Source organism: Anopheles bellator, chromosome 1, assembly GCF_943735745.2.
Source record: "Anopheles bellator chromosome 1, idAnoBellAS_SP24_06.2, whole genome shotgun sequence".
NCBI lineage: Eukaryota > Metazoa > Arthropoda > Insecta > Diptera > Culicidae > Anopheles > Anopheles bellator.
The window spans coordinates 18,048,936-18,065,998 of NC_071285.1; the positions used below are offsets into that span (position 1 = coordinate 18,048,936).

The window sequence follows — 17,063 nt, forward strand, 5'->3', positions numbered from 1 at the left end:
AATAGTTGGCCCGAGTTAGCCAGGCCCGATTTGATCGCACCGACCACAATGATGATGATGATGATGATGGCGGTGGTGATGATAGTGCTACCGCACCGCAAGGTGGTCACGGTGCACGGTCACCGTTCTGCGCTTAAGCCACTTGAATATGAAAACAGCTCAATTACAGCTAATTAAGGAGTGTAACGGCAAACAAAAAAGTGCCTTCGTTCGCGGCGCTTCGTTTACCGGAGGGCTAATTCCTAGGGCCTCTCGATGGCCGACCGAACAGGGCGAACGACACCCCATATCGGGCGAAAGGTGGGCTTTCCGGAGGAGGTGGCGAATCGGGCGAAGATACGAGTGAAAAAGTTTACCCCCGATAATCAGCGTGATTTCCGATGGTTGGTTAGCCGCACGAAGGCGCGGGTGTTGATAGGGCCGTTGTTAATGACCAATTTGCGGTGCTGCTACTGCTGCTCATTATGCTTATGGGCTGCGCCTTGAGAGGAACTAGCATCTAGTGGGTGAATTATTACTATCTACTATTTAGGTTAAATTTAATCACATCTTTAATCTACCTCTTCTAAAGTGTCAAGTTACACTGTGAATAATTAAGCAAAAACGCCAACGTAAGCATTAATTTTCGTTTCTTCGCTTCACACAACGAAGGTAACTGCTGTCGGATATATGGGACCTATCGTTACTCATTACTTTGTGTGGTTGCGAGCAAAAGAGCAGAAAAAAGGGAACTACAAACCAAATGCTGAACACGCGCCCAACAACGTGCTAACGCGGACTCCTGCAGACGGCGGTCTGACTAACGGAGTCGCAACAAAAAGGAAACGGATACGACACACATTGACATAATTATTACAATACGTACGTGCCTTCCTGATAAGATCCTTCCTCGCAGAGCTCGTGTATCACTTCATTAGTGCCGTGGTACAGTTTGTTGAAGTGATCTCTTTGATGAATATTCATGCAGCGTCTGGTGTAGCTGCGGATACAGTGCAGTCCGGTGTGCAGATCCCTGCGTATGGCCGAGGCCGGGCGAAAGAGAGAAGAACGAGTAGAATTTGTCTTTAGCGCAAGGGCGCAAGAAATTATCGTAAACGGCTTAATGAGATGAGTGACTGCGGTGGCGAGGCGATGAGTGATTTGGTGCGTTAATGGCGTATGTTGATATTCTCCTCCCGGTTCCGGTGGTAGCAGCTTTAACTCGCTCCCCACTTGGATTGGCTGTGGATTGGCGTAAAATGTGCCGGGAAAATAAATCACACACGCGCACACAGTTTATTAGCAAACACTTTCTATTCTCCGGACTATCCCATCCCGTTCGTACAGCTTCTCTGCTCGACCGGAGTATCCTTCTCCGACAGCAAGGCGCCAGGCCATCGTACAATCAATAGGTCAAACGGGCCGTTTCACTGCCTGACGCAGTGGCAGTGGTTACTCCGAATCTTCTCTACCGGCAGCCGGATAAAGTTGGCGCCAGACGGTATGTGCGTGCCCTCGTTTCGGGCACCAAAGTAGGGCAGCTGGACGCTGGAGCGATTGTGGCACACAAAAACACACGGGAACTAACGCGAACAGCGAACTAGAGCATCACGGCAGCATCCTGGCGCAAGCAGACAGCGAGACGGCGCTTGATGGAATTGATTTACTGTATAATGAGCATCGGCTAGCCACACTGTCGCCATCGGGCGGCGCCACCATATCAACCGAGTCGTAAAAAAGGAGCGGAGGCTCGAGAAAGGATGTCACGGCATGTTTTTGCGAAATCGTAACGCAGGATGCCGACATTCTGGCGGTGGCTCGAACTTTCATTCGAAGTCATTCGAGCAGATATCAACCCGGAATGTTTGTGGTACTCGAAATGGTTGATTACATTGGCAAGAAGCAGTGGGCTGTTTCGTGCTTAAATGGCTCTTTAACATATACAAAACAAAAGAACATGCATCAAATAAATCCACGGGTCGGTTGAAAATGAAAATAAACTATGCATTATGCATTACAATATGGATTATACATAAATACATAAATTAATTGAAATCGTTTAAGGACATTTTGTATATTATTTTCTAATGCCGTCGGGTTGGAAGTGCCGACTACTGTGAGCGATGTCTTCTTGGATTATTTTTACAACGAAAACACTCTGTAAATTTTGATGGCAAAATGCCAAAATGGATGGAGACCATAGTAAACGGAAAGTGAGGCATTTTGCAACGCTTATTGCATACCTTTCGGGCGCGTTGGCCCACTATCGTGGCCTATTTTGCACAACCACACACCGAACTGTGTCACATTAATTTTGCGCCATTATTGTTCACTTCCGCAAAAAATGAAAACAAATAGAATCGCTCTGTCCGCTTGATGGCGCCCCTCCCGACCGCAATGTCATAAAAATTTAATTATTCATTTTTAACCAAACTGCGTGTAAACATTTATTGATTCACACGCGACTAATTATGTCACAAAGTACGCATAACGGTGAACGGCGCAGAAGGATCTCTAACTTACGCACACATGCACACGCCCCATTTAACGCTCATGATCTGATAACGACCCATTAAAATGGATGGCGCTCTTCGTTGGTGGGACCATTTTCCAGACACGTCGCTGGCGGGGGCCTACGAGGTTTACGAGGGGGCAACCGCAATGGTGTAGAGCCTACCGGAGCAGGCTCCCCGGTGGTGACGGTGCAAAGGTACCGGGCACCGAAAATGATGGTGTAATTTGTCTCAACATATCATCTCTGACACATCCCGGCAAGGACGCGCCCTCCCCATTGGTCCCCACACACGACCCTCGGTTCTGTGGGCAACCCTTTTTTGGGTAAACTTTTTCACTTCACCACCGTACCGCACCGCATCAGCATCAACCACCCACCGGCTGGGGTCCAGTGGCCCGGCGACGGTGGCAACACCATAACATTGCCAACAGTCCCAGTTTTACGGTGTTCCTCTAATTGCCAGGCCATTTCCGGTTCCGATTTCGAGCCCCCTCGTTCTGCCAGTGCGAAGTGTGCCGACAACGACAACGACGACGACGACAATAATGATGAACGGGGGGGGCTTGTCCGGGTCCCGAGCTCGGGCTGCCGGTAAATTACCTCCTTTAAATTGAGTTAATTTCATTAGGAAAATTTCATAAATTGAATCACCCCCACGGTTTTAATTTATTTTGATACACTTCCGGTGCGACCCTGTTTGAGCTTTTCGGCGAACGGTGGTTGCTGGAACTTTGGCCGCCCCTTATGGGGCCGTGAGCTCACGGGTATGCTCACGGGGTGGTGGTCGTCCCAACACACACGTGATGCTGCTGCTGATGCTGGCCTGGAGCTTGGCCACCGTTGGCAGTGTGTTTAACAAAAAGTTTTCAGCCTATAGGACCGTGAACGAGCTGGCGCACCAGCCACGAAGCCACGCCGGCTGTCATTATTCATTTCGCACGTTCACATGTGCTCGTCCCCGCGATCCACAGGGAATGTTGTCTGCCAAGCTGCGACAAGCCACACGGCGTGAGTTCCTAATCTGACAAGCGGATCGCGGCGCCTCTGGATTAAAGATGCTCGAGGTACGGCACACTAAAGGTGAGCGGCGCTGATCCTGACAGACGGTTGACAGAGACACTGACCGAGCCGCCGGCTAGGATGCTGCGCCACGAATGAGGTTCAAAACCCCCCGGGGTACTTCAAACCGAAAAAGGAACCCCGTCCACCGGTTGCAATCGGAATCGGGCCACTAACACACGCGCAAGTGCTGTCAAGACGGCGCGCGTTATGTTTCATTTTACGTCCTGGAGGAGCGTCCGGGAAAGAGTTGGCGAGAAGGCGCAAAACTAACAAAACAAAAAAAAAAGAAACAACAAGACCCATCCCCAGACCCAGACAACATCCGGGCATCCGGTTTGTGCGCTTAGAAACCGATGGCAACCGAAAACGAGCGCAGCTTTCGTCATAAATTTTAATTACGTACGTTATTCCGTGTGCGCTTGGGCCACTCGAAAGTCCCCGCACGGCACGGCACGGCACGGGGCCGTGCTGACGGGAAGTTGCGTCCGGGAATGTGTTTCACATTCGTAATTTGTTTTGTACGCTGCCGGCGCTGTTTATCTGCAGCACCGACTACCGACTGTTCCGGTTTCCTGGCTTTTTTTTTGCCTGTTGTATATTTTGATACAAAGCCTTCCGGCGACTTCTACTTAACGCACACACGAGAGGTTGAAGGCTTAATTCAGTGCCTTTGCGTCCAGAATTGTGTCGTTTCCGTATCCTTTTCATCCCTAATCTCAAACACTAGTGGCCGCGGGTTGCCATTAGCGCTGAGACAGCCACTTATCCGTTTACTGGCTGTCAGCAAAGCAGGATACTGTCGCCACAGCGCGAAAAGAATGGCACATGCCACAGGGCTGCGGATAGTAATTAAAAGTTTTCATAACGTTACACTCGTTTTGAGACACTCGTGCAGCGTTTTGAAGAGCAAGACGAAATGTCAACATGAAACCGTTTTTATCCTTGCAGGGAGCTTTCTTTGTCGATTCCAGACAAGGCAAACAAAAGATCTGAGCTATGGAAGCTAGTTCAAAAAAATCACACAAACCGGACAATAACTGAACTTGTTCGAGGAAAACTCAGATAAGATTATCTGAGTCTGTAATCCGTTTTTTTTAAGAAATGGAACTATCACTGAGGTGCAAATTGTGTTCAATGGCTGCTAGATCTAGACGTTGTGCTCTGCACTAATCCATCACTTCTGTCCAGATTCCTATGGTAACCAAATGGATCACTCAAATTCGAGTACCCGCCCGAAATGGACTTAAACCGATTCAATTAAAATCACTTCTTGAAGCTGCCAATAAATGTAAGGAATTTCTCGTTCAGCAGGCAAACAGCCAAATCCAGTGCACCAAGCCAACGGCCATTGTGCCATTCCGGAATCCCTGTTCTACATAAGCCCAGCCCGGAACGGCAACTACAAATCAATTTCCAACGCAACTGGGGCTCCGATCCTGACAACAATGTGTTACAAAATGTCGTAACGGAAACGCATTCGTCGAAACAAAAACCCCGAGCCCAAGAAACATCTGCAATTCTTCACCTCCACGGCCACAGGATCACTCTTATCTACATCAATTTCTCGGTGTCCCGGTCTGGCCCCGGCTACGTGTCCGTGTTGGGTGTTGATTGTGACTGTTCGGGTGTGTAATTGAGTGTTTGTTCGAATGGCCTGCCAATGGCCTTTTTCACACTCCACCCAACCCATGTGCCGGTGGATGTGGATTCTTTCCGGCTCGTGCCGACTTCACTCTCCACAAGTGACTGACCGGTCCGGAGCTGACTCCTTTCGTAAGGATTTGAAAGATTAATTTGCCAGCTTTTTTGCACTCGTTCCCATCCATGCCGGTGTCCTTTGCCCTCACCACTTTCACTAGCTGGCCGGTCCAGACCCGACCCGGTACGACCTCGACTTCCAAACCCCACGCCGGACCATATGGGGCATGGCATGAATGGGTGTTCTGATAAACGGACATTGACCACTGCGATGCGGTGGTGATGTTGGCGGCGGCACCGGCGGCGCCGTGACAGGGGTTTGACACATTTCCTACACTACTGTGTTGGGAAGTCTTCGAAGGAATTTACAAGATATGCGTTACGGTGGAACCTTCCCCAACTCGGAAGGATCCCCAACATCACGGCGTCACGGCGGCATCGTTCCCGAGTGCCGAAGTTCGACGCCACTTTGAAAGCAACCCCGCCAGGCCAAGACAGTCCAAGTCCAGGGCCCAGGGTTTATCGCTGGTACATCCCGCCTTTCCCTATTTCCGGTCACTTTACTGTACGATAACAACTGTATCCTTTCCCAGCCGTCCTTTTCGTCCGGGTTGGGCTCCGCTTGGCTAAGCCGCTTCGAAACTTGGGAGAGCATCCGGGCCGGACACGGGCCGGCCACATTTGCGTAAGTCGATTTCGTCTCCTTCGTCTTCGTGCATAATCTCCGGACTCCGGACTGGACTGGGCCCCCCTCGGTGGCGGGGAAGTATGTTGTGTCGCCAAAGCGGCGCAGGGCCTGGACGGAGCTGGTGTTTGCTAAGTACATCTGTTTGTAGCCACCGTGCGAGGGATTTGAAATGGGTTCCAGTTCGGATCCGGTTCACCTTGCTGGCTGGCTGTCTGTCTGTCTGTCGGTCGCTCGTCGCATGTTTACGCTTGTTGGGAAGGGTCCTCCGACGACACGTAAAGCGTATAAACCGGAACTCGGTGAAGCCAAGCTGGCGAGGGTCAGCTGGTTCATTTATATTTCATCTGATTTGATATGTGAACTTTTTGGCAGATGACTATGCTCGGCACTGTAGCCGTCGCGTGCGTGCGAAAGCGGACCCCATTGGGTCCGGAAGGCCAAAGTGACCGAAACACTGAGCATGCCAGGCCCCTGTAGAGCAGGAGTGGGTGGCCACCGGCCCACCCGCTCCCTGCTGTCGGAAGCAAATAGTTTTCGATTCGAGCTCACGCCGGAAGCGGTGGAATCTAAACGTTGTGGTGGTGGTGGTGGCCAACGAAATGTTGGAGTAATGTTTATTTATGTTCAAGTACATGTTTTATTTGCGGAGGGCAAATAGCAATAGTTTTGTTGTGCACACACATGCACGCGCCCAAGACGATGATCACCTTGTGGCGACCGGCGTTGGTTCGTTCGTTGGCTCCGGTTCATTGCCTGGGACCACCAGCTAGGCCTCCTCGGGGTAAAGATTGCAACATTCAAACGGAAGTCTCGATCGCCGAACGCAAGTTAAGCCATTCGAATGGAAATTGCAATGTTCGGAATCCTTACTCCTTGGGTATGCCGTAAGAAGCCATTAGATGTTGTGCCGGCGCTGCGTGTAACAGGGTACGACGATGAATTATTTGCAATATCCTTCCCCCTCCGCAGTTCGAATGCAGTTTGTTATTGAATTTTTGCCGACCCCTTAGTGTCGTTTTTGGGGTCCATTTCCCCGTAAACACTCAATCGCCGAGCGCTTGGAATGGGTCGACATTGGAATGTTGGATTACGACGTTTCGGTTTCGTATGCGGATGGGAAATGCGTTCATTGCCTTAACTGCGTGTCGTGCCGTTTCACACGGAAAAGTGGTACGTTTTCGAGTTTTATGAACATCAGACGAACGTTTTGAAGTGTAGCAAACGTCAAAAGAATTCCTGGTGCCTGTTTCATGTTGCACTTAACACTTGTTGCGGCGCCCGTTTCTCCAGACCGACCAGCGAAGGATAGCCGCCTAATGATGTCGGTAACTGATTTGAAATGATCAAAAACAGAACAAATTTAGGCTCGAAGATGGTTATGACCGTCAAACTTAACAGTCTGGCGCTAGTCTTATTGCATTCAGCGATTCTTTAGTTACTAATCACCTTCAACCGAAAGCCTGTGAAACTTCACGACTTTTTACTCTTAAGTTTATGAGTTATTGTACTTAATAATTTCGTTATTTAATTGTATACTGGGTTTTGATGGGAATAAGTACCATTCGAGCAAAACAATGACTTGGAAAGTGTTATAAGGACTTCGCTTCATCAGGATCAAAAATAAAACATTGGTTCGCTGACTTCAAACGTGGTCGCAGAGACACTGGCAGGTCACAGTGAAATATTCATCGACTATCTTGAGAAGGGAAATGCCATTAAGCATATGGCGAAGAGACAAATTTTGTTTCATTAACATAAGGCACCGTGTCACAAGTCAATCGAAACAATTGCGAAATTACATGAATCGAACTTTCAGCTGCTCCCATATCCACTATATTTGTTTCGTTCAAACCGTCAACGGGCTGCATAGCCTAGTTGACACTTAAATATAAACTTAAAAATTAAAAATTAAATTAAATTAAAAAAAAATTAAGGCCTAATATAACATACACACCAACAGAGGGACACGTAGTAAGAGCAATCAGGCGTTGTGTAATAAACAACAAGAAACTGAGCGTCAAAAGGAAAAGATATAAAAGTTTTTTTTGCACTGGTTTACGGACATGTTGATTTTCATTATCGCTGATGCATGGTCATAAGCTCGGTCAATCCGAGCTTGGGTCCGAGTTAAGCGGGTCAATCCGAGAGGAGGCATGATTGGAGAGCACATCCAACCCATGTGTGGCATGTCTACGAATGACCCGTTTGGGTGCGTAAATATTGACCTTCGCAAGCAGGATGGGAGAGCTAATTTTTGCCGTTAAGAATTAGAACATAAAGAGAACACAAGATATTAAACGCCAATGATTGGGAGGACGAATACCAAGCAAAAGACAACGTACATTATAACTAGGAAGATTATTGGAAGAGTGCCAACCCGTCCTAGCTAAGGCAACTCTTGTAAATCTTCTCTGCATTTCGGGATAGTAGTACAATAATTATAAGCTCCTGAAGGGTGTTGCAGTCCAAAATGCTAACAACAGACAAACAGGCTATATTCGCGACTTGGCTCCCAGCGACTGCTGGCTGTTCGCAGAATCTTTAAAAAATGTGCATCGGTGAGAAATGTTGCTCAAATGAACTCCCCGAACCTAACAGGCACCTAAACGCCATCGGTAGTACTAAATTGAGCCTCTGTACTAACTTTCGAATTTGAATCACTCGCTGTGGACAAAACGCTAAGCGATTGATTCGCTAAACAGGTTCTAAACAGAGCTCAACGGACTGTCGAAGCATCTTTGCCAGCCGCATTGATTGAACCGACTCTGCTGTCACCCACTACTAAGACTTCCACGGTGTGACACCTCCTCGCCGGGGCCACTAATTCCGGCCACGTCCGTTCCGGTGGCGAGAGACGGGGGTTCGTTTCGTGTGCCGCACGGCAGTCACCGGTCCGCGGTCCGCAGTCCGGGTCACCCATGCGGCCCACAGGTGTCGCGATTGCAATCGACACTCCACACGACTCCGGCCGGGAGTTAATTGGCTTTTTCTACTACGTGGTTCATCGCTTTATCGGTTCCCTTCTCAGAAGCCAGAAGGTGACCTACTCCTAAGGTCCTGCCCGCCGTCGGTAGCTTCACGGAACACTTCACGCCCCGTCTGTGTGGATACGTTAAATTAGAAAAGTTTCTCACTTCTAATTATTCGCTCTCGGTCCGGGAGTGTGTGAATATTATCACGACAATGCACATCGCGCTCGGTCGAAAGGGGGCCAAAAACGCGCCAAACGGGGTTGTGGAAATAGTTTGACGGGTCGCTATCCGGTCCGGGCGCCAACCAACCAACCAGCGCCAACCGGAGACTGAGGTTTCCGGCTACCAGGGCATCGGTCTGTCGGTACACGCCCGAAACGTTTGGGTTGTTTTGGGGTTTACCCCGGGAGTCCTGCCCCCGTCGTTGCCGGTGGCCGGGTAGGTAAAACAGACATAACAGCATGCGGTTGTTCTACGGAACTTCAACTGCATCCGATGCCGGGGAAACCGTTCTGTGGTCTACCAGGATGACGACACCGGCACATGGCCACTATTAGTGTGTTGGTGAATGTGGCTCAGCCGAGGACGAGGCACCCAGGCACAGAAGCCACTCCCCGACCATTGCCGTGTCCGCGATGCCTGCCGGAGAGCTGTGGGCCCAGGAATGTGGCTCGGGAAATCGCTTACCAGAACTGTCGTGACCGGCAGGCTGTGGAAACACTCAACACCTCCGATGTGACCCCGATTAGACGCCCTGTGCTGTGGCATTTCGTAGGCTCCCAGCATTCGGTTTCATTTGAATTCCTCACGGGGTAAGCCGGGTTCGCCGGGTTCGCTAAATTCCTTATCACGTTTTCGATTAACCTTCATTAAAACGGTGGAACTTCTTCCGGTGACCTGATCGGAGATCGCACCGAGGTCGGAAGTTCATCGGCAACATGTGATCCCCGGGCGGCTCTCTAACGACCCCCCCGGGCGGATGTGATGAATGCAATCAGGGTGCATCGTTAGATAAAAATCATCTACAAAACACCGGGGATAATGATCAACGTCCAAAGAAACGACCCGGTCTTGACAATCCACGCCACGTACCGCAATCACTCAGTGTAGTGCATTCCGGTGCCCCGCTGCACCGCTGACTTACACCAGGAGCCGGTCGGCCATGAAACCGATACCGTTGCCGGTGACGCAAACCGTCGGACGATGGTGATTACGGTGGCCGAAAATTGACCGAACGACACACCGGTCTCGATGGGGTGGGGTCAGGATACGTTGCGACGGTGTTGGACGGTGCGGTGTGGCCACCGACATGGTTTTACTTACGGGCAAAGTTTATCCAGTTCCTCCTTTTTCGTAACGAACGACAGCTCCGATGTGGCCGATAGGACCTGCAGCGGTCGCGTGCACTGCACCAGCTCCTCCTGGCCACAGTCCTCCGTCGTCACCTGCCGCACGAGCGCTGCAAAAAACGGGGAAGATACGGTACGCTGGTTAGTCTCGGATACTCTGTGTGACCCCCGGATGATGGAGGATCAAAACCCTGGCGACCCGACCTGACTTTTTGTGAGCGAGGGGGGGCGATTAGGACAATTTCAATCATGATACGTAACACTCCACCAGCCGTCCCTTTTGCGGCACCAAGAATGCGCCATCGAACACCGGGACCGAGGACCGATCTTTGGGACGCTTTTTCAACCCGACTAAGCAACTCCGGCGAGTGCATTGCATTTTAAAACGTCCCCGGGACCGGGTCCGATCCACTCTGTATGCGGCCACCGTCGGTCCAGTGGAGAGCTCGGCCTTGGGGAAATCCCCATGCGATTCCGATCAACCGTTAACGGTGATAGGTTAATCGCCCATTGGCTCGGTAAGCAGTTTTCGCTCATTTTCCGGGCAGGGTTAGGCGACTCGGCGATTAGAACGTCACCTCCGAGTGCTTTCGAGCGCGTCCGGCGAGCAAAATTAATCTTCGGTCCCGGTGGTTCCACTCGATCGGATTCGGTAATTGTGCAGCGGTGTGGAGAGAACCCGGTACGCTCAGTTCTCTTGATAAAGTTGGCGGAACCTGAAAGGCCTTACTTATCAACCGCTGGACTTTGTATACAATTTTAAAATTTGACTCCAACGTCTACTAGACCTGAAACAATGAGCTCCTCACATCAGCTAGCCTGCCGTGGAGTGGTATAATCAATTTATGGACGGCTTACCACGGCTCGCATACGCTTACTTCGATGCACTAATCCGTTCCTATCGTTTAGCTTTGGCATTTCAATCAATCAACTTCGCTGGCCTTTCGGTAAGCCGCCTGAAGGACGTGTCGTCTTTCGGGTGCCCACATCGAACCCGGCGAAAGATTGGAAGGATTTTCAAGCTAAAGTTTCCATCGGCCGAAAAGGATTTTCCACGCTCAAGATAGAAACTCCAGCACAAAAGAGGTTCTGTATAATTTATCTAACATTGTGCAACACTTCTTGCCACAATCTGGACCTTCTCCGGAGTGCACTACAATTATTACCGGGCACGGCACACGGCGTCCCTAATGTTACGCAGCACCCACCATCGTATGGCCGGTACGTATAATTGATTTCGAACTAAAATTTAATACGCTAGGATTAGATCTGGTTTGGTCGGCGTCGGTGGCGCGTGACCCGGAGGCCGTATGCGGACCCGCATAGTACCAGCGCCCATTGCCCCTTCGGTGGTTCGGTAGCAGAGAAGATAATATTTAAATGCGATTATCCATCGGGAATGGGAAATTTTCGATCTATTTTCGATTGCGACCCACGAATTAGCCCTGTTGCAGTTCCACCGGAACGACACATTCGAGACCCATATGCGGGCCGGGCCGGATGCTCTCTAGTTAGCGATTGGAAGTGGCCTAATTGGTATTTTTGCGGCACAAACCAAGCATCAGTTTCGACGGCTTTTTAACGTAACATTTTCACATCAAAAGTACGGGAAACACCAAGAACAGGTCGATTGAGAACTGGCGAGCCGGGTCACATACAAATCTCGAATGGTGTTTCGTGTTTCAACTAGTGTCTCATTAGTTCTAAATGTGGATGAGCCCACAGAGACGGGCAGCTAACGTCAACTGCCGATGTACTAGAACGGTGTCCTGACCTGAACGATGGCATCAGATCTGAAGCCGGTGCTCTGGCTAAGCGGCCAACGGAGGCACTTCCACCGTGAAAACCCCGCCGCACGGCTCTGCTGATGATGACGGGAAATAAATTAATTTATTTAATTATGTATACATTTTTCGCAACCCGACGATCCTGGCAACCGTCAGCAGTGTCCTCGTGCCTCGCTCGCCGAGCGCCGTCGAATGAACGTCCGCTGCCTTCGTTGGCGTGTCGGTAAGCCGAACATTGTTGTCACGGTGCGACTAATTACCGGAAGATTATGAACTCAAATCTGGTAGTTCGGGACCGGTGGCCTGGTAAGCCGCGAAAACATGACGCGCGGTGCATCCGGTGCTGAGCGTGCACGCATCAGCCGTCCGATTCACGCAATCGGGAATAATAGTTCCCGACGACCGTTTGGGAAGATTTTAGTTTTAACGCCCGTCAGTCGGCCGTACGCAGGATGTTCGTTGCGAACCACCGTCGGACCCAGGTCGGGCCTATTAGCTGCATTAGGCGGAGGCGGCCACTCGAACTCGAGCCTTGCAGTCGCATTATTTATGAGCTCACCTCACGCAGTCAGTCCATCGGTCGTCGTTACGCGGTCGGCCGGGGAATTTAATTAAAGCTACTTGTGTCACCGTGCAACGTGCAAAGTGCTGATCAGATAGATTGCCATTTTGGGGCGAAGGGGCACACCGAGACTTTCGGGACCACCGTTACATTGGTCCACTGATTTTCGGCGAGTCCTAATTCGGCCAACAAGGCTCCAATTAGTTTCGTTACATAAACCCGGATCCGAGCGGACCCTGGTTTGAGGGTGCAAGTTGTGCCGAGTTTGATCGACGGTTTCAATCGAAATGGATAACCTTCAACAGCTGGTTTGTAGAAGGTTGAGTGACGCCTAAAGTTATGCAATGGTTCTGCTATTTTTTGTCAGATTTTACAGGAATAAGGGGCAAACATTTCTCAGTTCAAAGACTGCAGCTGCATTATTATTAAATTCTATGCACACATTCCATTAAAATCCCATCAAGTCCCAGAAAGGGACCAGCAACGCTGCCAGTCGGTTTATTCGCCCGAATTGCAGTCTAATTTAAAAAAGATAAATTAAACCACAATCGATAAATTAAATCTACATACCCAATCAAGTAAGCACCCAAGCTGCATCCAACCGAAGCCTACAAAAAACGGGCCCCTGTCCATTGGTGGCGCAGGCTTTATTGGAGGCCCCTATTTATTTATTACTTCCTCCCGCTTCCCCAGCCACGTCGGCCGGTTCGGTTGTCCGAAAATTCCCGAAACGCCAGCGCCGAAGCTAACAAAGGATTCACGGAACTCTCTCGCTCACGGTGAGCGAACGAGAGTGACTCCCCGGCGCGTGACTTCGAACCGTCGGCGGCGTCGAACTTCCTGTTCCGCTGGTGCCACCGTTTTTTTTTCTTCTGGAGCCCTCGCCACACCACGGACCCGTGCCAATCAAACTGCACACTCCGAAATGGCCGAAGATACATCGCCTCCGCCAGCCCGATCTCTGTCCTGCCACTGGCCTCGGAGTGAATTTTTAATTAAACGTACAGCGTGTGTGTGGGTTTTTTGTCCGGTGCTTCCTTTTTTAATGCGCCCGGATGTTTTTACGCCCCACCGGGCGCGTCCCCTCCGCTACCCCCGGCCACCGAGCCCAAAATAAGGACCCGGAACAGGGTGGAAAATTTTGCAATCACAATTCCGCACTCCGGGCCCCGAGTACGTGCACGTTGCCCCGGTTGCCGAGGCCGAGGCTGGCTGGTGCGGCCACGACCACGTTTGCCATAATTGTCCGCGGAACTCCCCACGGAACGGGAGCGCGGGCGCGCTTTGTTTTAAAATTTTATTTGATTATTTAACAACAGATGAAATCGTTAATGAATAACGAGCCACCCTGGGTCTGGGTGGCGGTGAGCGGCCCGGTTCCGCTGTGTTCCGACGCGGACACGGCGCGGACGCCGTAAAATTATCGGCCCAACCAACCGACGACGAGGAGCCAGTGGGCGCGAACCGGTTTATGAGACTGTGAAACATCCTCCATCCGAACGGACACGGGCAGAGATACACGGTGTTCCATTTGTTGCCGTTTGCCGGCTTGTTGCTCACCCTTTCGGGCGATGGATTGCCGGGTCCTGGCGCCCATCAACGAAAAGTTTCATGGCTCCGCCAACACGGCGACAATGGCCCAATCGATGCTGGCGCCCCGTGACCCATTGCCATCATCGCCATCAGAAGCATCAGAAGCATACTTGCTTTGTGCAGCGTTCCTTTTAGGACTTGCACTCAGCACCTCGAAGCCCAGTTCCTAATTTGACAGGACTTTATCCCGCGCGATCGATTCGCGGATCCGCCACCGAGGCACTAATTTACTTGCAAACACCGAACCGTGGCCGCTTTTCAATTTTCCATTGCCCGTTTGAAGTGTCCCGTTTTGGAACGGTTGCGTTACGAGCGCCGAAAACATAAGTTTACCTTCAATAATCCCCGCGGATCGCGACCGGTTTTTCCTCTTTTTTGTTTTCCCGCACCGAACCGGGAATATCGATTCGCCGATGTCGCGATTTGGTGCGTCCCCGCAACTCCACACATTGTCGTGGCCAGCATTCGGGTGCTCGCCCGCCCCCCCTGCGTATGATTGCTTTATGTTGTGCCCTACCAGAGACGAACACACCGCACCGCACACCGCAGATCCGCCTCGTTTTAATTGATTTTGTTAACAACGCAATGTCGCCCCCTGGACTCGAGCTCGATTCGGTGCTGTGGCCCGCAACCCGTGGCCCAACCCGTCCCTTTTGGCCTGTCCACCATCATCCGATTAGCGCGATCGGAGCCGGGTCAGCAGCAGTAGCATAAAAGCGTGGCTCACCCACTCGCTATTAGCTTTCGCTTCCGGAAGGGCACGGTGCCGAATCGAATGTTGCTGGTCCCCGGGACGCCGGGCCAACCGAAATACCTCTTCGGGGAGCGCTACAAAACGCGGTCCGGTTGGTGGTCGCCGGACCTCGTAACGGGCGGCCAGCTAAGCCGAAAGCCCGGGCCGGACATGTAAATAAATGTAATTTGCCGAAATCGGCCCCCGGGGAGGTGCGATAAGCAGGAAGCGGACGAGAGTGCAAGCGAGCACCAGCGAGTGCATCCGTGCTCCGCCATCCTTCCCGGGAAAAACCGAATGTCCGAAGTGGCTCGGGTGGCTGCGGTCTGACCCCGAAGACTGCAAGTAACAACGGCAAAATGGGCGAAAATATTGTGTACCATCAGCGCGCTTACTGTTCTGGCTCCGGTCCCTGGCCGCCGGGGCAATGCACGTGATTCGGTCGAGAGAGTTTTCCCCTGTTTTCCCGGCTGCAGTGGAACGCCACTTTTTTGGGCAGCCCACCGAGGGAGACATTACGGCCAAGTGATCGGTGGCCTCGGACTCGCCATTTCGATGCATAATTATGATCCATCCATTACCTTCGAGGCTCTAGGTCCTTTGAGTTGCACTTTTCGCCGCATGCACCGTTCAAGGTCTGCTGGGTAGTGGTGTCCAATCTTGAGCATCTCGAAACTTTGAAGCGCGTATTCCGAGCACCGGATAATGGGAGGCGACAAAGTAATAAACTCGGGAATTTAATTATTGCGCTCGCTGCAGTAAACAAAATAATAAAGTCACCGATTTGCCACCATGATCGAGGGAGTCTATCCAGGAAAAAAAAGAGCCCCATCATAATAAAGCCGTTTGATCGTGGGCCGTCCTGATAATGGAGCGAAGGACACGCTTTGTTGCCCTCTAGCTGGTAGTTCCCGGGCTAGAGAAAATAACTGTCTGCTCCTCCACGGGCGCAGGGCGTACTTACCTGCCATGGTGACGAGCAGCAGATGAAAGACAGTGCCGCAACCGTTGCCAGTGACGTGCACGGTTCGCCTAATCTTCATCCTGGTGCTGCTGTTGTTGCTTCCGGGGCGGCCGGGTTTTGAGGTCGCCCACCGCACGGGTCAATCCGGGACGTCTCGTACGCGAGACCGTGCTTCCTTAGGCTCCCGGGAAGGATATCAGGACACGTCCGGGTGCGATCCGTCCCGAGGTGTGATGAACCCCGTTTTTTGAAAATGAAATGTGTGAAAAGCTCGGTCTCGGGCTCGGGTTTTAATTCTCCCGTTCGCTTTGTTGGTAGCGCCCGGTCGTCAGGATCAGCAGCAACGGGACCACGTTACATACGACGGCCCATAACTTTCCCTCGCACACGTTACACACACACAGGCACGGCTTGCGACTTGCGGCTTGCGGTTTTGGCCTTTTGTCGTCCTTTCGTGGGGCTTTCGTCTTCGTACCGGGTCGGAAGGAAAAGTTCGGTACACTTGCGTTGATGTTTTTCGCTCCTTTCGCTTGTCCGGACCTGAGACTGAGCTGGTATGCGTTTGTCGCCTTCGTCGTCGTCCAGCGAAATACGGGTACGTTTATTTGGCGTTCCGTCCACACCACTCACTCCTCTCTAGCCTGCTGTTTTGGGGCCGGGCGGATTGTTTGCTGCCACTTGTTGACCTGTCGGAGTCGGGAAATGGAAACGGAAACAGAAATTAACATACAACATCGAAACCCTGCCGCTTTGTCCACACTTTAGCCGCAAATGGACCGTAAATGGATACTTTGGCAAACAGACTACTGCCACCGGGAAGGCGTACGTTGGACAACAAAATATGTTCACATTTTTCAGATTGCTCGATAATCACAAGTGGACTGTCTCCCGGTCTGTTAGGTTGACGAAACAGAACGGTCCTAATTCCTCTGGCCGTGGCGTGATAATTATTGTCCGCCAAATTTTTTGACGGAACGGCCTCGGGTTCGCCTGTCATTATCTGGACGGCTGTCGGTTCCGTTTGCGTGACACGACCATTACTTGTTGCGCTCGAGGGCCGGTTCGGCAAATTAGAACCGCGAGTGGGAAAAAATGGCCTTCGCTCACTTTGATGTCAACCCGCTCGGGGGAGGCGACCTTTTGGCCGGAAAGGTCCGGAAA

At 51.3% G+C, this 17,063-nt stretch overlaps 1 protein-coding gene across 2 annotated transcripts in view; it reads right to left on the reverse strand.

Annotated features, from left to right (window-relative positions):
- LOC131205995 (uncharacterized) overlaps positions 1–17,063 on the reverse strand; it is a 35,799-nt gene that overhangs the window by 9,341 nt on the left and 9,395 nt on the right. For both annotated transcript variants that reach the window (XM_058198342.1, XM_058198349.1), the window contains exons 2-4: positions 15,903–16,588; positions 10,238–10,373; positions 870–1,012 (exon numbers count right to left, since the gene is read on the reverse strand). In XM_058198342.1, the coding sequence (XP_058054325.1) occupies positions 870–1,012; positions 10,238–10,373; positions 15,903–15,981 (358 nt within the window). In that variant the 5' untranslated portion in view covers positions 15,982–16,588. The remainder of the gene's footprint in view (positions 1–869; positions 1,013–10,237; positions 10,374–15,902; positions 16,589–17,063) is intronic.